Here is a 24,014-nt window from a genome sequence, read left to right as displayed (position 1 = left end):
TAAGCTCTAGATTTCTTCCTAAATCTCTCTGCATCTCTCTAACACTACCACCCCTGAAAACCCATGTCTACGATTTAAGATTTTAGTTGTCTGCTCTCGTAGCTCCTTTTGAGGGTTGGTGTCAGATTTGCTTTGATGCCACTACTGTGAAGTGTCTTGGGTTGTTTTACTATGTAAGGTGCTATATAAATGCATCTGCTTGATTTACTGGTACCTGTCAAAAAAAAATTGTGTCGCTGCTGCTGTAAATAATGCTCATCAAGTATGAAGGTGCATCTAACTAACATCTGACTGTAAATCAAAATGGGTTACTGTAAACTCCTACAAAAGAAAACCAAACGTGGTGTTTTGAAGTTGTGACTTTACGATATGGAGCTGAATGAACAAAACAAATCTATTTTCCTCACAGAAAAGGATTTTGAGAGCAGTATGGTACAGAGATTTTAAGGTGTTGAGACTAATAGTGTAGATGCAAGCAAGCAAGTTATTTAACAAATATAGAACAAAAGAACTTGATTACAAAGCTTGTGATCAGAAGGGACTTGTCTGCTAAGAACAAAGGGAAAGGAGTATGCCATTCCACAATTCCAAGCATGCTCCACCATTCAATTAGATCATGGCTGACCTGTGCCTCAACTCCATTTACCTTCCTTTGCTCCATTTCCCTTAATACCTTCAGCTAACAAAAATTTGGATCTGTTTTTTTTTTTGACCGACCTACTCTTAGAAGTATTTTCAGGCACAAAATTCCACATTTCCACTATGCTTCGTGTGAAGACGTGCTTCCTGACAACACCCCTGAGTAACTAAGGTCGAATATTATGATGATTTTCCCTACAATTCAATGCAACTTAAAACTGTTGGTTATAACTGGAGTCTCTTCCATTTGCTGATCGCAGGGAATGAAGGTCTGTGATCAGTGTGAGAAAGGGGACGGGGAGCGTTTGATCGCAGGGAGGGGTCGGTTATCAGGTTGCTGGGGGAAGGAAGAACACCTCTTCATGGAAAAGCACTTACCTCTTCCGTGCAAGTCCTCAACATCTTTTAGTTCCTGAGGCGAGCTGAATTTGGGTTTGAGAATTTTATTATTTTACCATTCCACTCAACCCAAACAAGCCTGTTTGGGAGGTTAAATGACCCCTTCTGTGCAATACTGAGGGAATGCTGCACTGTCTGCACTGTTGTCATTCTGATGAGGTGTTAAACCTACCTGACACCACAGGCGGATTTAAAAGATCCCATGGCTCTACTCCGGGAAGAGCAGGAGAGGTCTCTTCGGGTATCCTTGCCAATATTTATCCCTCGACCAACGCCACTGAAACAGATTGACTGGCCGTTATCACGTTGCTGTTTGTGGGAGCTTGCTGGGTATAACTTGACTGCTCCATTTCCATTAAAATGGTGACTACACTTCAAAATTACTTAATTGGCTGTAAAGCATTTTGGGGCATCATAACATTGTGAAAGGTGTTTACATATGTGCAAGTTTGTTCCTTTTGAAGAATAGTGACAAAGGTAGAGACCTTATGGCAGAACATCAGGGCAGTGGAGTAGTCAAGGGAAATGATGACAAAGCACAGCTGAGTGTTATTGGCTTACATGAGGAAGCTGACTCAATGGGCTGAATTGTATGAGGCACCGGACTCTCCACCCCTGCATTGGGTACAATGTTGGTGGGTGAAGCCCACTTAGTGGAACACTGGCTGCCCCACAGTTATTATTGGCTGTTATTAGGCTGGAGGAGGGCCTACTACCCATCAGGAACAGGAAGACTACCTCGGAGAGGGGCCAGCAGCTCTCCAGCACTTCAGGACAGCAGTATGCGGCGTTGGATCAGGATTTAGGTTAACGTTTGGGAGTCCTGACAGGTTCCAAGCTGGCAGGCCTGCGTGAGGGGTGAGAGGTGAGGAGGACTTGGTTTGAGAGGCTATGGGGGAAAGGGCATCCTGGGGAGGGATAAAACCTTAATGGAGGGGGGCACTCCGCTGGGCTGCGCAGGCCCATTTAAGGATGGACACCCCTGCCCACCAGCAGCTTGCACAAAAAGACGTTGTGGGCTGGGTACTTGGCATGGGCCTCTCCTGCTGACCCATTGGCAGTGGGATGAAGCCCTTAAGTGGGCAATGTATGTACATATGAACATACAAGTTAGGAGCAGAAGGAGCGGATCTGATTGTAACCTAAATTCCACATTCCCACTTACCCTGATAACCTTTCACCCTCTTGCTTATCAAGAATCCATCCATCCACCTGTACATTAAAAATATGCAAAGACTCTGCTTTCACTACCTTTTGAGGAAGAGTTCCAATTACTCACTACCCTCTGAGAGAAAAAAAAATTCTCCTTATCTCTGTCTTAAACGGGTGACCCCATATTTTTAAAGTGACCAGTGTGGACATTGATTGCCCACTTAAGGGCCTCAATTGGTCGACTGGCAGGCAGGCAGGCTGATGCCACTCCCACCACTGGTATAACTGCGGTAGGGGTAAGGGTGTGTGGGTCAGCAGAGGGCAGGTCACCGCTGGATTTAACGAGCCCATCCACACCTTCAAATCCGCCAGTGGGGAAGTGTAAAATTGAGCTCCATGTTGCCATGGAGCAGCATGAAGATGAATTTGAAAGGCCACTTAGAACACCAGAAGTGATGGGATGCGAAGAAAAGCAATTCCTTGAGATAGTGTGGCTGTAACCTGATGGGCAAAAGTTCAATCAACCAAGGAAAGTCTCACTGAGCTGGGCTACAAAAGAGATGTTGGAGGAGAATAGTGTGGTTGATCAAGTCAAAGGCTGCAGAAGGACTGAAAGGAGATCTTGTACCACATGGAGCCACACAGGATGTCATCTGTCACTTTGGTTAGGATTAGTCAGGGGAGTTTGAAAAGGGCGCAGAAAGTGGCAGGGACTTCAGTTTGGGTACCTTGCTCGGAGTCAGAGCGGAGCAGACCTGAGGGGAGACAGTCGGGAGTTGAGGAACGTGCTGGTTCACTGTTTCAGCTGCTGTGAGGCTGCAGTCCTGGAAAAAGAAAAAAGCAACTGTGGTGTCACAGGAAGCTAGTAAGTTGATTGTCCAGTAAGTGCTCAGTCTAAGGGACAGTGTGTCCCTTAGAAACCAGCTCAGGACAGGCAAGTTAAGGTAGATCTATAAATAAAAAGAACTAAACTTTAAAATATTAAACCAAACTTTGAAAACCTTAAAATTAAAATCAAACAATAAAGATTTTTTAAAAAGCATTAAAAATAAAGTAATTTAAACAAACTTCTAAAACACATAGTTTGTAGTTAAGCATATAACCTTTAGTTGTCAGTGGTACTAGCATTCAATAAACACAGTAAATTGTAGCATATGTAGAAAGAAAGAAATTAACTAAGTAACCTAAGTTAGAATGGTGAGAAGGGTGTTATGTTGCAGCTGTGAGATGTGGGAGCTTTTGGATGCCAAGGCAATCCATGACAAACACGTCTGCAGGAAATGTAAGCAGCTTGAGGAATTCTGGATCAGGATTATGGATCTGGAAGCCAGAATGCAGACACTGCACAACATAAGGGAGGGGGAAAAATACCTGGATACTTTGTTCCAGAAAACAGTCACACCTCTTGGAAGAGGGTCATCTGTTTTGGTCAGCAGCGAGGGACAGGAGGATGTGACTGTCAGTGAGGCAGGTAATGCGATCGAGCAGACAGTAGGGGAGGAGCCTCAGACTTTGCAATTGTCAAACAGGTTTGAGGTGCTTACAACCTGTGTGGATGAAAGTGAAGTCTGCACAGTGGATGAGCTGGCTGGCTATGGCACTGTGGTACAAGAAGCCATTCAAGTGGGAGGAGCAAAAAGGAATGTAGTGGTAAAAGGGGATAGCATAGTGAGGGAGATTGACACTGTTCTCTGCAGCAAAGAGCGAGAGTCCATTTGGCTATGTTGCCTGCCTGGTGCCAGGGTTCGGGACATCTGCTCAGGGCTGGAGAGGAACTTGCAGTGGGAGGGGGAGGACCCAGTTGTTGTGATCCATGTAGGTACCAATGGCATAGGTAGAACTAGGAAAGAGGTTCTGCAAAGTCAATCTGAGGAGCTAGGTACCAAATTAAGAAGCAGAACCTCAAAGGTAATCTCTGGATTATTACCCAAGCCATGTGCAAACTGGCATAGGGCAAATAAGATTAGAGAGATGAATGTGTGGTTCAAAGACTGGTGTGGGAGAAGTGCGTTCTGGTTTGTGGTGCACTGGCATCAGTACTGGCGAAAGTGGGGGCTGTACCGTTGGGACAGTTTACATCTGAACCATGCTGGGACGAGTGTCCTCGCAAATTGCATAACTAGGGAAGTAGAGGGGGCTTTAAATTAACCAAGAGGGGTGAGGGATCAAGCTTGGGTAGAGGTAGAAATTCAAGGTGTAGAGTTAAGACATGAGAGCAAAATAGTAATATGAGAAATGAGGGTCAGAGAATGGCATGAAGGGACAGAGGAAAAAACCTAAGAAAACATCAGCAGTCAAGGTTAGATGTTACAAAGGTAACAAAAAGACAAAACTGAAGACTCTGTTATGAATGCACATAGCATCTGATAGCAATTATGGAGATGTGGCTGCAGGATGACAAAGATTGGGTCCGTACCTTTGAAGGGTACATGACATTCAAGAAGAATAGGAAGCTAGGTAAAGGGTGAAGGGGTAGCACTGTTAGTCAAAAAAGGCATTGGTGCAATAGTTAGAACTGACCTTAGTTCAGGAGATCAAGATGTAGAATCGGTTTGGTTGGAGATGAGGAAAAGTATGGGGAAAAAGTCATTAGTGGGAGTGGTCTACAGGCCACCTAACAGTAACCACGCTGTAAGGCAAAGTATTCAAGAGAAAATATTGTGTGCTTGTCATAAAGTGATGGCAATAATCATGGGTGATTTTAATCTACACACAAACTGGAAAAATCAGATTGGCAGCAGTAGCCTTAGAGTGCTTTCAAGATCGTTTCTTAGAGCAACATGTTCTGGAACCAACTAGAGAGCAGGTTATATTAGATTTGGTATTGTGTAATGTGACAGGATTAATTACTGACCTCAGAGTAAAGATACCCCTAGGTATCAGTGACCACAATATGACTGATTGATTGAATTTTACATCCAGCTTGAAAGGGAGAAGAGTGGGTCTAAGACTATATCTTAAACTTGAATAAGGACAACTATGTGGGGATGGAAGCTGAGCTAGCTGAAATGAACTAGGAAACTAGGCTAGAGGACAGATCAATGGAGAAGCAGTGGCAGACATTTAAGAGGATATTTCAGAGTATTCAGAATAAATATATTCCTACTGTAAATAAAAATTCTAAAGGAAGGACCCACCATCCATGCTTAACTAGAGATGTTAAGGAAAACATTGAACTTAAGGGAAAAGCATACAACTCTGCAAAGATGAGTGGCAGGACAGATGATTGGACAGAATATAAAAATGGCAAAGAATGACTAAAAGGTAATCAGGAGAAAGAAATTAGAGTATGAGAGGAAGCTAGCTAGAAATGTAAAAATGGATAACGAGTTTCTATAGATATTTAAAAAGGAAAAGAATAACTAAAGAGAGTGTCGGTCCTCTCGAAAGTGACAGTGTGGAGTTAATGGTAGATGAAAAGGAAATGGTGGAGGAAATGAACAAATATTTTGCTTCTGTGTTCACTATAGAGGATACTAAAAACATTCCAGTAATAGCTGCAAACCAGGAGGTGAACGGAAGAAAGGAACTTGGTGAAATTTAAATCACTAGGGAAATGGTTCTGCAAATGAAAAACCAGAAGGTTGGAAAGCTGTTTGTAACTGTGATGACACTTTCCTTGAGTGTGGGTTCACAAGTGTGGACGATACAGTAGGGAAGGTTGCTATAGTACGGTTTTGTTTTATTTTGGTGCTGCCCCCCGCACTCAAAAACTGAAGGCCACCCACACTCCCCGCCCCAAAAACTCAACAACAACACTAGGATTACACCAAGTCTGAGGCATTAAATTGGGTCTGCGCATTATGGGGCCTTGGAACTGGTCCCAGAACAGAGTCTCCTCCTATGGCCACCATTACGATCTGAGACGTCACAACCTCAAAGTTTCATCCCATGATCACCAGTGGGGGTCATGAGGATACAGAGAGCTATTAGAGAGTTCATTTCCATTGTCCAGTTTTAGGGATAATAATAGTGTGATGATGAAAATGAGCCACTTCACGTACAGAAAAAAAATAAGTCATTTAAAAAATATAATTTTGTCTGGGTGTGGTCATGATGATAATTCCCCACAAAAACGTGTTTTTATTCTTGTTTTGGAATAATTCCAGAGCTCAGTGGTGACTTGCTAAGTCCCTTTGGTTTCAGGTGTAGCATTGTACATTGATTTTGAATGTTGTAGTTCTTTTCAGATAGTGGGTAAAATCTTTTACTGTAGTAGGGATAACTTTGGAGCTAAATCAAAGAGGTAAATTGTAGTAATTCCCAGGTTGGTTCAAAGCTGTGATGTTAGGAATTTTCGTCAGGAACTTGAGAGAATCTGAACCATGCCAAATCAGGTCATACTGCTTTGCTGTAAAATCAGGCTATGAATGCCTTTGCACCTTTAGCTTCAGTCTGAAGCGTTTTCAGTGGCACCAGTGTTATATTAAATGGGCGGATGGAGCCCACAGCGGGGGGAACAGGGCCGTAAAATGCAGCGAGCTGTTCAAAAATCCATTGACTTGGGCGGGGCTGGAAAATCCCACTGGCGGGAGGGGCCATAAAATTCCACCCAATAGTGTCAATGCAGCCTGAACATGGAATCAGGGCCCAGCCTAACACTACAGTAAAGCGGGGTGGGATTCGATAGAGGAGAGTGTCTCAGGCTGCTTTCCTGAGAAGTCAGGCCTTACTTCCAGCTTTACCCTGTACTAGTTCAGTGTTGGTGCAAGGTCAAACCTGCTTTGCACTCTGAGTTGAAACTAAGAAAGAGGAAACAACGCATAAGCTGTTATTCAGTGGATTTTACTTTGAAAGTTACTCAGTTTTGATTGGCTGCTACCTAACTAACAAAAAATACTAAAAAGATAGTTTTAAATCCTGTAAACATCTGTCTTATGTTGAATTAGGCTCTCAAACTCCCAGACTAGACCATCCATAGCGATAGAAAATATTTCTAAATGGCTGTTACACAAATAAGAACACTCGAATGTTTGCACAGTAAAATTGATATTAATTTGATTCCCAATGGTCTTGAGTGTCCAAAAGATTAAGAATTGTAACTGACACCATGGTACTGCAAATCCTGCTGCTTTTATTAGTAAGAAAAAAGCTTAAACTTTCCAGCAGCTTTTTTATTAACAAGAGAAAGCTTAAAACTTAAGAGTAAGTAATTTTAGAAAATATACAGTTACTGCCTGGTTTGACTGCAGGTTGATTGGATCCGATCTGACTCGGCGCGATCGGCTTTCCAGTGGGGTCTCCTTGATAGTCTCTCTCCCCGACAGTGCCATGCCAATAAAGGGTCTTGACCTCTTTTTTTTCTCCTTCTGCTACGTACTAGCCATCTTTATGTCAATCCTTTTTCACCCCCTTGATTGGTTCTGGGATACATGATCAGTCCTTGATGGGTCCTGGGGTGCGTGATCAGTCCTTGATGGGTCCTGGGGTGCGTGATCAGTCCTTGATGGGTCCTGGGGTGCGTGATCAGTCCTTGATGGGTCCTGGGGTGCGTGATCAGTCCTTGATGGGTCCTGGGGTGCGTGATCAGTCCTTGATGGGTCCTAGGGTGCGTGATCAGTCCTTGATGGGTCCTAGGGTGCGTGATCAGTCCTTGATGGGTCCTAGGGTGCGTGATCAGTCCTTGATGGGTTCCAGGGTGCGTGATCAGTCCTTGATGGGTCCTAGGGTGCGTGATCAGTCCTTGATGGGTCCTAGGGTGCGTGATCAGTCCTTGATGGGTCCTAGGGTGCGTGATCAGTCCTTGATGGGTCCTAGGGTGCGTGATCAGTCCTTGATGGGTCCTAGGGTGCGTGATCAGTCCTTGATGGGTCCTAGGGTGCGTGATCAGTCCTTGATGGGTCCTAGGGTGCGTGATCAGTCCTTGATGGGTCCTAGGGTGCGTGATCAGTCCTTGATGGGTCCTAGGGTGCGTGATCAGTCCTTGATGGATCCTAGGGTGCGTGATCAGTCCTTGATGGGTCCTAGGGTGCGTGATCAGTCCTTGATGGGTCCTAGGGTGCGTGATCAGTCCTTGATGGGTCCTGGAGTGTGTGATCAGTCCTTGATGGGTTCTGGGGTGCGTGATCAGTCCTTGATGGGTTCTGGGGTATGTGATCAGTCCTTGATGGGTCCTAGGGTGCGTGATCAGTCCTTGATTGGTCTGCATCAAATTGAACTTTAGTCCAAAATATCAAACATATTTTCTGGTATGTTTAACCACAGGATGTCTGATGAACTCTGAGAGTTTCACCTTTCGTTTCTCTTAAAAGTTCAACCATCTCAAAGGTGGGCTGAGAGTGCCCAAGTTATGATTTAAAAAGGTCATTTGAGAAAGCACATCAGTAGAAATCAGTTTTTTTTCATGACCCACAATACTTGACATGTTCCAAGCTTATTTCCATTGTACCTTTGCACTAATTTCAAGCAAATCTTTAGCATGTTCTTATGGTCTATAATGAAATTTTGTCAACTTTAATTTCTTTACACATTTAGCATTAGTAAACTGCAAAAGGTTTTTAAGTGCAGGTTCTGTAGCAGAATGCAAGTTATTCAACAGGGATGAATTGTTGGTCCAGAAATGGCAGAAACCTGTAAGCAGGTTGCTAGATGTATAGAGCAACAGGGAGGGAGAGAGCCAAGAGAGGAAGAAAGCTATAATATACACAAATACACACACACACACACACACACACACACACACACACACACACACACACACACACACACACACACATGTATATGTATGTATAATATTTAAATGAGATTGTAAAATGAATGGGATAGAAATATTAGAACTGGAGATGAGTGCATTAATTGCTGCTGACAGAACTGTGCAGCAAAGGATTTGTATTAAATAAGTCCATAGCAATTGTGTTTAGAATTTGATTGATGTACTAGAGCTGTAATCAACTGACTGAATACAGATCTTAACAAGTGATTTATATTGGGGACACAGGGTATACATTTGTCATCTGGGCGTAGATAGCAGTAACTGTAATGTTAATCTTGTGCTGCTGCAGTGACAGAACATGAAACCCATCACCGCAGTATATTTATCACCAAATTAGAATTGAGGAACATTAAATTTAGAAAGCAATTATAGGAAAGAAAAGTTTACTGAACCAATGTATTACAACCAACTGGCAGTCAAAAAGTTACAAGAGCAGGCATTCGGTCGAATAGCTTAATCATTAATATTGGCCTTTTGTGAAATGTGTGGAACTTGTTAAATATTATATGGATAATTTAGCTACTGTATTATCTTACTGTAGACTCAGCCGTCTTTCCAGATTAATGCTTATTTTGTTATATGATTATACATTTCAGTATTTTCCTCCTTCTCTGTTCATTTTCTAGCACCATCCATAATTTATTTGGGAAGATGTGATCTGCTCCCAAGTTCTTGCAGATCTTCTTTATTACTATCTTATCACATACTTGTTTTGTTATTAGTGAGCAAGAATGATCTGAGCTCATTCTAGCTGTTTTTCAACTGGCTGTTATTTATCATGGACTTTGGAAGGCTAGCATCAATGAGTTAACTATGTGTTTATATCACAAAGTGCAGCTCTCTTATCCAAGTACAGAATTATAGGCCTTGGTATTAAATTCTTCAATACTGGCCCCCCATCCCCCACCCAAAAAGGACAGAAGTAGATCCAGGGGTTTGAGGTGTGTGGGTTAAACACTTAAAAATGCTGAGTCTGACTCTAACCTGACTGTACACCATTTTTACCCAGCGAGTCATCTTGGTGAGACAGGACACTTCACGAAAACATTTAAATCAGGCTTCCACAGCACAGTTAGGAGAATGGTTTCAATGTAACTTCAGCTGGGTGGGTTTTCCAGGGCTCAGGAAACCTGGCAATGAAATGAAGGCAGGAGCTGCCAGCTCCAGAAGTGGAAAGCCTTTTTATGGCATTTCTTGTGGACCAGGGGCAAAAAAGAAAAAAAAGACTTGCATTTATATAGCACCTTTCACAACCACCAGATGTCCCAAAGCACTTTTAAAGTGTAGTTATTGTTGTATGTGGAAACACAGCAGCCAATTTGTGCACAGCAAGCTCCCACAAACAGTAATGTGAAAATGACCACGTAATTTTTTTTTGTGTTGTTGATTCAGGGATAAATATTGTCCAGGACTCCGGGGATAATCTTCTGCTCTTCTTTGAAATCGTGCCATGGGACAGACAGGATCGAAGTTTCAGGTCTCATTCAAAAGATGGCACCTCCGACAGTGCAGTGGCACCTCAGTATTGCACTGGAATGTTAGCCTTGATTTTTCTGTTCAAGTCCTAGAGTGGGACTTGAACTCTCAACCTTTTGACTCTGAGGCTACCAATGAGCCAAAGCTGACAGAGGGGCAGGATGAGGTTTCATGAAGTGCTTATTAAATTAATAAATATTTATTAAACATTTGATAAACATGTCCCAGTTCATATGGCGCTAAATGATCAAAGCCAACTTAATCTCCCTGAGGCAGCTCTGTGCCTCAGGGAGATTTCTGCGTTCTTGTGAAAGTTCTTAATTGGTCCGCCCGTGTAAAATGGCAGCGTGCAGCCGATTGGGGGCGGGGATCGCTGGCAGTGATCAGCCCTGTGCCCGCTCCCGACTGGCCCATCCGACAGGGAGAAAATTCTCCCCTCTGTTTTTTAATCTCCATTGAGTTCTAATACGGATGTAAACATGTTTGTGAAGTGTTGATTAGGCTAAAAATGACTTTAGTTTTTTGTTGCTAAGCGACAGTATCTTTACATTTTGTGTGCAATATGTGCTCATTATTTAGCTTCAGGGTCAGAATGTAATTTCATGTACTGGTATTTTATCTATAATTCTCTAGAGCAATATGTGATGCTGGTTTTGTGGAATCATTTTACTGGCTCCTTTCTATCATCTCTGAAATTTCTACCAGCAGTGATACATAACCTAGTTTTCAGAAATTTTGTATCTTTCACATGGCTACCGTTCAACAGGATTCCATCTCACATTTTCACACACAAATAAACTGTGCAATGAAACATTGTACTAGTGTTCCCCGGTGAAGCAGAAAAATGCAGAAATCTGATTGTTCAGCTAATGTTATATAGACACGAGTCCTTTTAAGGAAGGTGGGAGGAGATTGACTATAGCATGGGAAATGTGCAGTCACCTTTGATAATCTGGTCAGAGACCATTGTATCTTTTACATCATAACTGAATAATGAAATCTTGAAAGAGGGGTATCATAGTCAGTGATCTTTACTTTTATTATCATTGTCCAATCTATTTAATTTCCAACTGCTGTTGTTGCAGAGCGGACTGGCATTGTGAAAGAAAAGTGATTTACATATATATGTATAAATATTTTTTTAAACAGGAAGGAATCTGCTTAAGATTTCTTGTGTTCATGATAGGGTAAAACCTAATGTTTGAAAGTTTGTGGTTCTATGAGAAGTAAAATTCCTTTGACGGCCCTATTATTTACTAGGGTTGGGTGTAAACCAGTCAGAGCAATAGTAATTCAGAGGCATCTCCAGAAGAGGGCAGGAATGCTCTGAATTAGTTTAGTTGCTAAATGTTGTTTTGAACAGCAGTTTATTTTCCCATGCAAGGTAGTGTGTTATTTCTATTCAAACTTATTGGATGTTAAAATTATTAGTTATTGATAACACTGGAGCTTCATTAGATTGTCTTATCATACAAGATAGTTTCCATCTATTTTTCTAAATGCTCTATATTTGTTTAGACCTGGAATGAGAATATTTATGGTAATTATTGTAGTTATAATAAATATCAAGACTGAGAGAAGTAGCAGGTACTAATGCTGATCTGAAAGATGCAAAGTGTAGAGATGTACACAAATGCACCCCATACCAGATGGGGAAGATGAATAAATAAAGCAAGCATGGAGATATACAAAAGCTGGTGATGCTATTTAAAGATTAATAAGGAAAACTCTGGCGGGAAAATGTTTCTATTTGATGATCAACTATGTGGTTATGTTCTTGTGGGTAAAGTGCTGATATTTTTTGTTGTAGTTTACAATCTTAAGTAGAGGTGAAAGTAGTTATTGAGGGAATGAAGTTAGTTCTCTGTTAGTTGGTTCACCATTATTGGTGAAATGTAGTTTATAAATTGGTGTTTAACTTTTTTTTCTTGAGGACTCTGTGTAACTTGTGTGTTCTTCATGTACTACTTCAGCTTTTTCTACTGTATCCTTGGGCAAAAAGTCCAAGTTAGTTGCAATGGATCCTGCAGTCAGTGATGATTATCGTTCAGGATCACTGACTTTAAGAATTGCCGTTGTGGTTAGGCACAGTCCCACCACATGCACCACCTCGCTTATCCAGGACAGTTGCCTGTATTGGGCAAATGGCTGTAACCATTTGCCATTACTACAGGCATCAATTGAAAAGGAGCAACTTAATCCACAATAGTGTGCTGATTATTTTGAGTAGTGAAAGTGCAATTTCCTCAATGTCGATAATTCCCTATTCCCATCAGAAATCTCAAGCTGGTCGATAACAAACCTCGAGTAAAGATTTGAGCAGGGTCACTAAGTTGTGAAAGTCTGCACCTTGATCTAACCTCCAAACCTAGCCATTGGCGTGTGCAATTCCCTTTATGTTGCAGCACTGTCTTGAGAGAGAAATGGGTTTTACACTGTCCTTGCAAGTTGTTATAGTTAATGAGCATTCAAATGGTTCTACACTTTCAGAATTAATGTGCAATTTTTAACTGTTGTTACAGATTTCATGTGTTGTTCGGCATTGTTGACCACCTCCAGGATGTAAGAATACAGATAATTTTTACATTGTTTTAATATAGGAAGGCTGAATTGGTTTAAACTCTGAACTGAATTGAACATTTTTTTTTGTAATCCTAGCAGGGTGCAGGGGACTAGGTTTAAGGAGGTGCTTTGATTGTCAGTGAAGGTGAAAGTGAAGATTTCTATTGCAATAGCGATTGGAAGAGAGAAGGCATTAGGTGTACATAACAGGAGTTAACAACTGATAAACTGAACAACAGCTGTGTCAACAGGATATATGATGACATATGTTGCACAAATTTGTTCCTGTATGAAACATATAAGAATGTATCTTAGAAGAAACTTTAGCACCATTCAAGGAGGGTTATGTGAAGTTGCCTGGATTGGCACTTTCACAGTTCCCGTAATGTTTCTAGTCATTAGGTCGGTGTACTGCTTTGCATATAGCCTTAAGCTGAGTATTTTGAAACGAGGATAGAATTTGATGCCTCCCATGGCAAGTTTGGTAGCAGGAGGGCTTTTAATCAAGTAGGAAGGGGCAGTTGGGGACCCTGATTGGCTGGCAGCTTTCAGCAGGCAGGACTTTCGCCCTTGGGTCCTTAATCTCAGAGAGGCCTGCTGCTAGCCAGTCAAGAGCCTGAGGGGCACTTAATTTGGTGGGCCTTCCCTAAAAAAGGTGATGAGGTACTCCCATGGGCTGGATTTCTGGCAGGCAAGACCCCTGTTGCCTCCATTAAGTCCAGCCCAATAGATGTAGTTAATTGTCAGACATACTACTGTCTCAAACTTTTCAAATCTTATAGAAAAGAAGAAGAATAATTCTCCCACCACAGGATCTTTGCTGTTATGTTGCATCAGCCATCGTGTCTCACAGGCCAGTCACATTTGTGCAAGCGATAAGAAACAGGGAAAGGACTAAAGGGTCACCCTGCACTTGTAGAAGCATGAATTTCTTCCATCAGAATGTTGTGATTTCAGATGTTTTTTTTAAAGAGAAACTAAGTGTTTTAATGAGCAGTATCATACATTAATATTCATCTATATCATCAGCAGCAACATTAATTTCATCATCATATATACAAAGTTGAAAAGACATAATTCAGAAATATTTTATACATTTATACTACAGCATGCCCAATGGCTCAAGCTTGTGTTATGAATTGCTCAGTTGTTCAGGTCAGGAAGGCCTCGAGCAACTCAATTTTTGGCTTGTGCTGAGTTGGTGGATCTTAGCTCAGGTAGCAGAAGGGCGACCACAGTGAATCTCTGCAAACCTTGATTTAAAGAGGGGGAAGAAAGCCAAGATTGACCTTCTTGATTAGTACCCAGTGACTGCTTTTGAAATTGAATGCACGTCCATGTCTGATGAGGTCAGGATAAGACTGGCTGTGATTTTCCTCCAACCTCATCTAATTCTAAGCTATATAAATTTGGAGTTTGTATCTGACTGCAGATTGTAGTGGCATAAGATCCACTGGGGAACATATTGAGTGGCGTTTTGGGCTGCCCCATGGTTTGGCTTGTTGGCCTTTGCTTGTATAGTCCTCAGCCTCTTACTTTTCAGTGATTTGGAGATAGTCAGTATTTAGTTTTCCTTGAAACTATTTATTTAGAACTATTTTCATCCGAGACCTCATGTTAAGTACATTGTTCTCTGGACACAGACTGTTCTGAGTCTTGCTCTCTTGGAGTCTCTTGCCCATCTGACCCCTGATGTCATGCTTACATCATCATGGATATCATTGTCTAATTAACATAACCATTAATCCTTTACAGCATGAAACTGGGTTTATAAAGTGCATGGGGTCTCTTGGACCTCTGGAAGACTTTTTAAAAAAAAAGTTGTTGAGGTTACTTTAGATCTTTAGTGTAGATGCTACCAACCAACTCTCTTTTAAAAAAATACATTTTAACCTCAAGGAGAGATCTCTGCACTCTACAGGCGCTCTCCAAGGTAATGGGGGCAGACAGGAAAGCGGAGTTGAGGCCACAATCAGAATAGCCATAATTCTCTCGAATGGCACAGCAAACTCGATGGGCCAAATGGCTTATTCCTGCACCTAATAGTGTATAATAGTTTGAGCTAGGCTGTATAAATACTAAATTCCTACCTTGAATCCTTACTGCAGCTGTCTCAGGAGACCAGTTGCTACAGCATAGGTGTAGCATCTGATCCATAAAGCTTGATTAGTCTGGCCTTGCCTCTCAGACTGGAACAAACATCGCCGTGCCCTAGCGTTCAGAACTAAAAGCAGAACCAATATCTATTGGTGACATGGAACACACACCAAAGTTTGAGGTAAGCTGTTGGGGATATTCAACTCATGAAGGTGTACAAGAATTAGGTGCAGGAATAAGCTGTTTGGCCCATTGAGTTTGCTGTGCCATTCGATAGAATAACGGCTGTTCTGATTGTGGCCTCAACTCCACTTTCCTATCTGCCCCCCATTACCTTGGACTCCCTCGATGATCAACAAGCTACCTACCTCAGCCATGGATATATTCAATGACCCAGTTTCCATTGCTCACTGGGAAGAGCAGTCCACAGACAAATGACCCTCAGAGAGAAAAAGTTGAGGAGTTTTTACTCTTCTGGAGTATATAGTGGTGTCTGTGGAAATAGACGTTTGCGCAATAGAAATATACAAATTGAAAGAAAAGACAAATAGGTGTTGGTTTTGAAAATCCAACTGATTCTAAATTCAACTTGCCATTGGCTTCGTATTTTGAAAACATGAACGTTTATGGATGTAATTCAGCCTGACTTGTGGAAACCTGACCACAATGATTAATTAATATATATTTCCCTTAACTAAAGCTTCAATGTTGATTTCTTCACAGTGTTATTATGACTGGGGCCTACAATAACTTCTTCAGGATGTTTGACCGCAACACAAAACGGGATGTCACACTGGAAGCCTCCAGGGAGAACAGTAAACCACGGGCTGTGCTTAAACCACGCAAAGTCTGCACAGGAGGCAAGAGGAGAAAGGATGAAATTAGTGTTGACAGTTTAGACTTTAACAAGAAGATCCTGCACATGGCCTGGCACCCAACAGAGAACATAATAGCTGTGGCAGCGACAAACAATCTCTACATATTTCAGGATAAAGTGAACTCTGAGATGCACTAGGTTTATAAATACCTTGGTGTAATTATAAACCGGCCTTTTTTCTGACCTTTCTGCCAATGATCTTCACAAGGTTGTATTCATCTTAGTGGAATTGTGGAAGTGTGGTTTCTCATTAGTGTGTATCACTTGTCAGTAAGATTTGGTTTTTTTGTCAGTCACCAGGGGTGAGCTCAGCACTGCAGAGTGGAAACACAGAAGAGCACACATGGCTACCATCTACACAGTTACACCTCTTCTCCAGTCAATCAAATGTTTATGTTTCAGGCATCATAGAAATTTTACTGGTTGTTTGAAACTTTTCACCGAAGATCTCTGAATTTGTACATGTGGACACGAATAGAACACTTGAGATCTGACTACCTACTCCTGATTTGTTTACCATCTTTAAGGTGGATTCAGTTGGCCTTGCATCAGTAAATAGCTTCACCAGGCACCTGAAAGGTAAAAAGCTGCTGTCTTTGTTTGCTGTGTCAGCCTGCCCAAATGTAATTTCTAATGTACTGCTAATCAAATCTCTGCAATGCTTTTTTCAAAATGGATTACCCTGTTATTAGACAACTCAAGTGGGTTCAGCTATTCTTTTATTGCCAGTGGCTTGGCCTGGGATTAAAAAAAAAATCTATCTTTTCTTTTCTGATTGTTAAGAATTGTTGGGAGCAAGACGAGTTGGAATGTTTTCATTCCAAGCCCATAAAGAAGAGCCAAAAAAATACTTAAAACTCTAATTTGGTGCAACTGACAGTAACTTGGCAGTTTGACATTAAGTACAGTTAAAAACTGGCACAGTGCAGAGTAGAGCACTCTTTTGAAGTTATGATGGAATTGGATTTTCAGAATAACGTTGTGGAAGCTTTTCATTGTATCGGAAAAATTTTGCACCTCGCCTGAAACCTTTTGACACGGTCACTGGCTGCAAAGTGGGGAAAATGGTTCATAGCCCAGCACTGCCACTGTAAAGAAAACAAACAGAAAGGTTATGCAACTGGTTTTTTTTTTCAAAGAATATCTTCCAATTCATTTTTTTTTAAAAAAAGGCCCCTTATCAGTAATTCTCCAAACAGATAAAATGGGATGGCCTACCCAGTTTCATTATCAGCGTGCCAAATAGAGCCATAGAACAAAAAAAATTGCACAAATCAAGGAAAAGGTGGATTCTTTTATAACCATTTATGGAGATGCATTGTTTATGGCCTATTGCAAAATTTGAGATAGACTTTAAAAATTTAGCTGGAATGTAGAGCATAATGTTTACAGGCTGTACATTATTAAGTGGAACATTGCTAATAAAATCACTGAATTTTTTTTTGTAACAAGTTTGAAGACAACGGGAAGATAATGTTACACAGGTTTGATTTTTCTGCTACTTGAAATAAAACATCAGAAGACACACTGCCTTTGGAGAACCTGTCATGTATGTTGACAATTCCTGCTTTTGTGTTTTTGAAGGTTAATGGTTTCTTGGAAATATTAAATATGGGGGCTAAAAAAAGGTTTGCTAGAACACTCTTTACAGTCTGAATACTATTTAATTCTTGCACTCATCATTTCTGGACTTATGAATGTCCTGAGATCTTTTGTATTTTCTCACTTTTTGCTGAATTTCCCAGTAACCCAAAGTTACGTGTCTATGAGAACAGCGAAGCCACAACTATGACTTCGTCCAAAACTAATCGGTCATTGGACTTAGAGAGATTCTACCCAGATTTATACATAAAGATTGTTCATCTGGAAAATGAGTTTTGGTTCATAGAGCACAATACAGTTTTAGTAAGTTAATCTGTGTTGGAATCACAATGAATGTCTCAATATTCAGTGCATCTTAGAGATACTCTTCCCTAGGCTGTCAAATTAACTGGGCAACTTCAACCCTATTTCACTTACTGGGGGAAAAACATATTAAAAAGAAAAGAAAAGCATAAAATTAAGGCAAATGTATTGAGTATTAAAATACAAACTGCAGGAGATTCCTACATGTAAAAACTAACTTCAGCTGTCACTATTTTTAAGGACTCGCTTTGAAGTTTGCTGGGAAAAGGGGCGTCTGTGGGACCTGTTGCTTATCCATACCTGACCAATGCTTTTTACTTCTGATGTAAAGTTGGTAAAACTGTTTGTAAAAGACAGAAAGGTTCACAGGTTTGTTAATATCAGGTTTTCAAATAAAATCTAATATCAGCCTGTGCATTGTTTCATATTGCCTAAAGGTGTACTTTGGGCTGACATTCTTTTAGCGCATATTCTTCATTCATAAAGAGTTTCTAGGATTATGTTGGCCTGAAGTCCAAAAAGTACAGTGGCAACGTTATTTTGAAACTTAATAACCATCCAGAAAATCAGACCTTCTATTACTGATGACAATTTGCACAAACTATTACAGCCTGAAGGTAAAAGCAAAATACTGCGGATGCTGGAAATCTGAAACTAAACAGAAAATGCTGGAAAAACTCAGCATCTGTGGAAAGAAAAACAAGAGTTAACCTTTTGAGTCTTTGTGACTTCTTCAGCACTCTGAAGAAGAGTCATAAGCACTTAAAACGTTAACTTTTTTTTCTCTCCACAGGTGCTGTTATACCTACTGAGCTTTTCCAGCATTTTCTGTTTTTATTTTAGCATGAAATTGTACTATCTTGTATCCATACTTCCATCCAACTTATTCCCAGTGCTATTGAAATAGTTTCTACTTGTAAACAATAATATCTCAAATTCAGAGAAGCTGTAAACTGTCCCATGTGCCTTGCTTCAGCTGTGTTGATGTATATGATGAATGTCATCTGCTCCCTTATCATTCTGTACCATTTCTTCTTTATGAATGTCAGAACCAAACAATGAAATTTATATTTAAAATACAAGTTGTATTTATGATTCCAATATGAGGAAATATTGACAAATCAGAATTAGTCATTTTAAATAAATAAATTTGTGTAAACCGTAAAATTAAAATGTCATAGTTCAGTCTGGGATGGTTCCTGAGGATTAGACCATAGCTCTTTTGCTCCCTATAGTGTAAGTTGGGAAATTGGGAGTATTCTGTTGGATCGCAGATCTTGGTGTAATTGTATAGCTTGTTACCAGCAAAAGATTTTCCCTGTCAAACAACAATCCAGTTTGATAAAAGCAAACATATTTTAGCAATAAAGATGGGATCAAGCATCTTCATGAAGTTCATGGAGAATTTCAGGGAGTGATAACAAAACAGTTAGCATTTACATAACACAGAAAACCATTCTTAGGCATTTCACAGCAGAAAGTGACCCTGAATGAGATCGTAATGAGGTGGTGGAATGGTGGGGTTTAGGAAGGGAATGACAGAGCTTGGGAACTAGATGGTTGAAGGCATAGCCAGTGTGAGGCGAAGGAAGTGGGTTTGCAGAACTAGTCAACGCAAGCTGGAGAAGGCTATAGAATTAGGGAAGGGCAAGGTCACAGAGGCATTAAAGCATAATTTTAACAGAGGTGTTGGGGAACTCTGAGCCAATGCAGGCCAGCAAACACGGGGCTAATAGGTGTGTGGGACTGTGATGTGGTAAAAGATATGTGCAGCAGAGTTCTGAATAGGTTGAAGTTAATGGAGGCTGGAGCATGGGAGTCCAGCCAGGAAAGCATTGGAACAACATAGCCGAGGGATAACAAAAGCATAGTTGAACATTTTGGGAACAAATGGGCTGAGGCATGTTCAGTTCAAGGATTATAACTATGATTATGAGTAACTTCTGTAGGTTATGAAGGCTTTGTTTAGCAAAGCGTCTGAGTCACCTGGAATGAGCCAATGACCACAGGTCCAGTGTATCCTGTTTATATCTATTTGAACTGTCATGTTACTGTAATATGGACCTGGAATGCCTCAAACCCTTATTCAAGGTTTAGACTTAATTTTCTTCAGGTAGAAGAAATGGTTGAGTATACTATTAATACAAATGCAAAAGTAAAGCTCTCTTTTTGCATAAAGAACACGTACTTGCCACATATATTGAAGAAGTGCTTTGATGCTGGAAATGATGCAGATTATGATGAAGCTAGGAAAGCCGTAAGTGATTATTTCCATCCCAAGCAAAATGCAGTGTTAGAATTGATATTTATAAGGGTGCACAATGCAAGAATGAATATGTAGATGCTTATTGCACACACTTAAGTCCGCTTGCAAGTCAACACCAATTGTATTTGTTAAAATTAGTAGAAATTAGCTCTGTACTGTTAATTGTCCTGCAAAGGACAGAAAATCTGTACATATGACATTAACTTATTTCTCTTAGTCATCCAATCAGTAATAGACCTGTATTAAAACATGCATGAAACATAAGTGGTCTGAGTACATATTCACAGAGATTCAGCCAGTCAAGCCACCACAGTGAGCAGCAAGTTTCTAAAACAAAACTGATTATAGTTCTGGAGATAACAATGCATATTTATTCACTGCATGAGGACAGCGTACATTAATTTATGAATCAGCAATGAGCCAGTGACATATTTTCAAGGTGTGCTAATCCAAGTCATTTTTGTTTTCATATGTTCAAGGAATATTATTAACGAGTGTGATGTTCTTACTTCTAAATTTTGCATGAAGATCAACCACACACGCTTCCAGTAAATACAAATACGTCTTCCCAATGGATGATAAAATTTATGTTCACAAGAGTCTCAACAAAAAAATCTCAGCAGATGTGTTTGTCGTGATGAGAAAGTCTGATTATCTGGTCATGAGTCTATATTTGATGGTAGATAACATCAATACATCAACATTGGAGTTTACTTATCTAATGGTCTATCACAATATGGGTAACTGTTTCAAATTAAGGGGTCACCTACTTAGGACAGTAATGAGGAAAATCTTTTTTCGCTGAGGGTTGAGAGACTTTGGAATTCTCTTCCTCAAAAATGATTGAGGCAGTGCTCTTGAATATCTTTAAGGCAGAGGTAGATATTCTTGATAAGCAAGTGGGTGAAAGGTTATTGGGGGTGGGCAGGAATATGAGGTTAAGATCAGATCAGCCATGATCTTATTGAATGTCCTTTAGGGAAGGAAATCTGTTGTCGTTACTTGGTTTGGCTTACTGACTTCAGACAATGTGGTTGACTCTTAAGTGCTGTCTGAAATGGCCTAGCAAGTTACTCAGTTGTCTCAAACTGCTACAAAGCCAAAAAAAAATGAAACCGGACGGACCACCTGGCATCAACCTAGGCACTGGAAACGACAATGGCAATCGCAGCCCTGTCGACCCTGCAAAGTCCTCCTTAATAACATCTGGGGGCTAGTGCCTAAATTGGGAAAGCTGTCTCACAGACTTGTCAAGCAACAGCCTGATATAGTCACCCTCATGGAATCATGCCTAACAGATAATGTCCCAGACACTACCGTCACCACCCCTGGATATGTCCTGTCACACCAGCAGGACAGACCCAGCAGAGCTGGTGGCACAGTGGTATACAGTCAGGAGGGAGTTGCCCTAGGAGTCCTCAACATTGACTCCGTACCCCATGTAGGGTCATCAGGTCAAACATGGGCAAGGAAACCTCCTGCTGATTACCACTTAGTGCCATCCCCAGCTGATGAATCAGTGCTCATCCATGTTGAACATCACTTGGAGGAAGCATCAAGGGTGGCAAGGACACAGATTGTACTCTGGATGGGGGACTTCAGTGTCCAACACCAAAAGTGGCTCGGTAGCACCACCACTGACAGAACTGGCTGAGTCCTAAAGGACATAGTTGTTAGACTGGGTCTGCAGCAGGTGTGAGGGAACCAACAAGAGGGAAAAATGTACTTGACCTCAACCTGCCTGCTGCAGATGCATCTGTCCATGAAAGTATCGGTAAGAGTGACCACCACATAGTTGTTGTTGAGACAAAGTCCTGCCTTCACATTGAGGATACCCTCCATTGTGTTGTGTGACACTGCCATCATGCTGAATGGGAAAGATTTAGAACAGGCCCAGCAACTCGAGACTGGGCATCCGTGAGGCGCTGTGGGCCATCAGCAGTAGCAGTACTCAAACACAATCTGTAACCTCATGGCCTGGCATATCCCCCACTCTACCATTACCATCAAGCCAGGGAATCAACCCTGGTTCAAAGAAGAATGCAGGAGGGCATGCCAGGAACAGGACCAGGCATACCTAAAAATGAGGTGTCAACCTGGTGAAACTATAACACATGGTGTTTGGCACGCAAATGGTCCTAGGCAGCATATGATGGACAGAGCTAAGCGATCCCTACAACCAGTGGATCAGATCTAAGCTCTGCAGTCCTGCCACATCCAGTTGTGAATGGTGATGGACAATTAAACAACTCATTGGAGGAGGAGGCTCCACAAATATCCCCATCCTCAATGAAGTTGGAGCCCGGCACATCATTGCAAAAGATAAGTCTGATGCATTTGGTACAATCTTCAGCCAGAAGTGCCAAATGGATGATCCATCTTGGCCTCCTCCAGAGGTCCCCAGCATCACAGATGCCAGTCTTCAGCCAATTCAATTCACTCCACATGATATCAAGAAATGGCTGAAGGCACTAGTTAGCGCAAGGGCTATGGGACCTGACAATATTCTGGAATAGTACTGAAGACATACTCCAGAACTCTATTACAGCTACAACACTGGCATCTACCCGGCTATGTGGAAATTGCCCAGGTATGTACACAAAAAGCAGGACCAATCCAACCCGGCCAATTACCGCCCCGTCAGTCTACTCTCAATCATCAGTAAAGTAATGGAAGGGGTCATCAACAGTGCTATCAATGGCACTTGCTTAGCAATAACCAGCTCACTAACACCCAGTTTGGGTTCCACCAGGGCCACTCAGCTCCTGACCTCATTACAGCCTTGGTTCAAACAAGGACAAAAGAGCTGAACTCACAAGGTGAGGTGAGATTGACTGCCCCTGACATCAAGGCCGCATTTGACAGAGTATGGCATCAAGGAGCCCTAGCAAAAAGGGAATCAATGGGAATCAGGGAGAAAACTCTCCACTCATTGAAGTCATACATAACACAAAGGAAGATGGTTGTGGTTGTTGGAGGTCAGTCATCTCAGCTCCAGGACATCACTGTAGGAGTTCCTCAGGGTAGTGTCCTTGGCCCAACTATCTTCAGCTGCTTCATCAATGCCCTTCCTTCCATCATAAGGTTGGAATTGGGGATGTTCGCTGATGATTGCACGATGTTCAGTACCATTCGCAACTCCTCAGAGAATGAAGCAGTTCATGTCCAAATGCAGCAAGACCTGCTTGGGCTGGGGCTAACAAGTGGCAAGTAACATTCACACAACACAAATGCCAGGCAATGACCATCTTGAACAAGAGAGAATCTAACCATTGCCCTATGACGCTCAATGGTATTACTATCACTGAATCCCCCACTATCAACATCCTGGGGGTTACCATTGACAAACTGAACTGGACTAGCCAAATTAATACTGTGGCTCCAAGAGCAGGTCAGAGGCTAGGAATCCTGCGATGAGTAACTCACCTACTGACTCCCCAAAGCCTGTCCACGATCTACAAGGCACAAGTCAGTCAGGAGTGTGATGGAATGCTCCCCACTTGCCTGGATGAGTGCAGCTCCCACAATACTCAAGAATCTTGACACCATCCAGGACAAAGCAGCCCACTTAATTGGCACCATATGTACAAACATTCACTCCCTCCACCACCGATGCACAGTAGCAGTCGTGTGTACCATCTACAAAATACACTATAGGAATTCACCAAGGCTCCTTAGACAGCACCTTCCAAACCCATGACCGTTACCATCTAGAAGGACAAGGGCAGTAGATGCATGAGAACATCACCACCTGGAAGTTCCCCTCCAAGTCACTCACCATCCTGACTTGGAAATATATCACCGTTCTTTCACTGTCGCTGGATCAAGATCCTGGAACTCCCTTCCTAACAGCACGTGGATGTACCCACACCACATGGTTTGCAGCGGTTCAAGAAGGCATCTCATCACCACCTTCTCAAGGGCAACTA

The 24,014-nt window shown here is 41.6% G+C and overlaps 1 protein-coding gene across 4 annotated transcripts in view; it reads left to right on the top strand.

The window, feature by feature from the left end:
• Positions 1-17,439, top strand: part of LOC121282937 (serine/threonine-protein phosphatase 2A 55 kDa regulatory subunit B gamma isoform) — a 339,135-nt gene extending 321,696 nt beyond the window's left edge. For all 4 annotated transcript variants that reach the window (XM_041196762.1, XM_041196781.1, XM_041196771.1 and 1 more), the window contains one exon: positions 15,761-17,439. In XM_041196762.1, the coding sequence (XP_041052696.1) occupies positions 15,761-16,052 (292 nt within the window). In that variant the 3' untranslated portion in view covers positions 16,053-17,439. The remainder of the gene's footprint in view (positions 1-15,760) is intronic.
• The last annotated feature ends 6,575 nt before the right edge of the window (positions 17,440-24,014 follow it).

This window comes from Carcharodon carcharias, chromosome 1 (assembly GCF_017639515.1).
Source record: "Carcharodon carcharias isolate sCarCar2 chromosome 1, sCarCar2.pri, whole genome shotgun sequence".
NCBI classification, from domain to species: domain Eukaryota; kingdom Metazoa; phylum Chordata; class Chondrichthyes; order Lamniformes; family Lamnidae; genus Carcharodon; species Carcharodon carcharias.
This window is presented reverse-complemented; position numbering and strand designations above follow the sequence as displayed.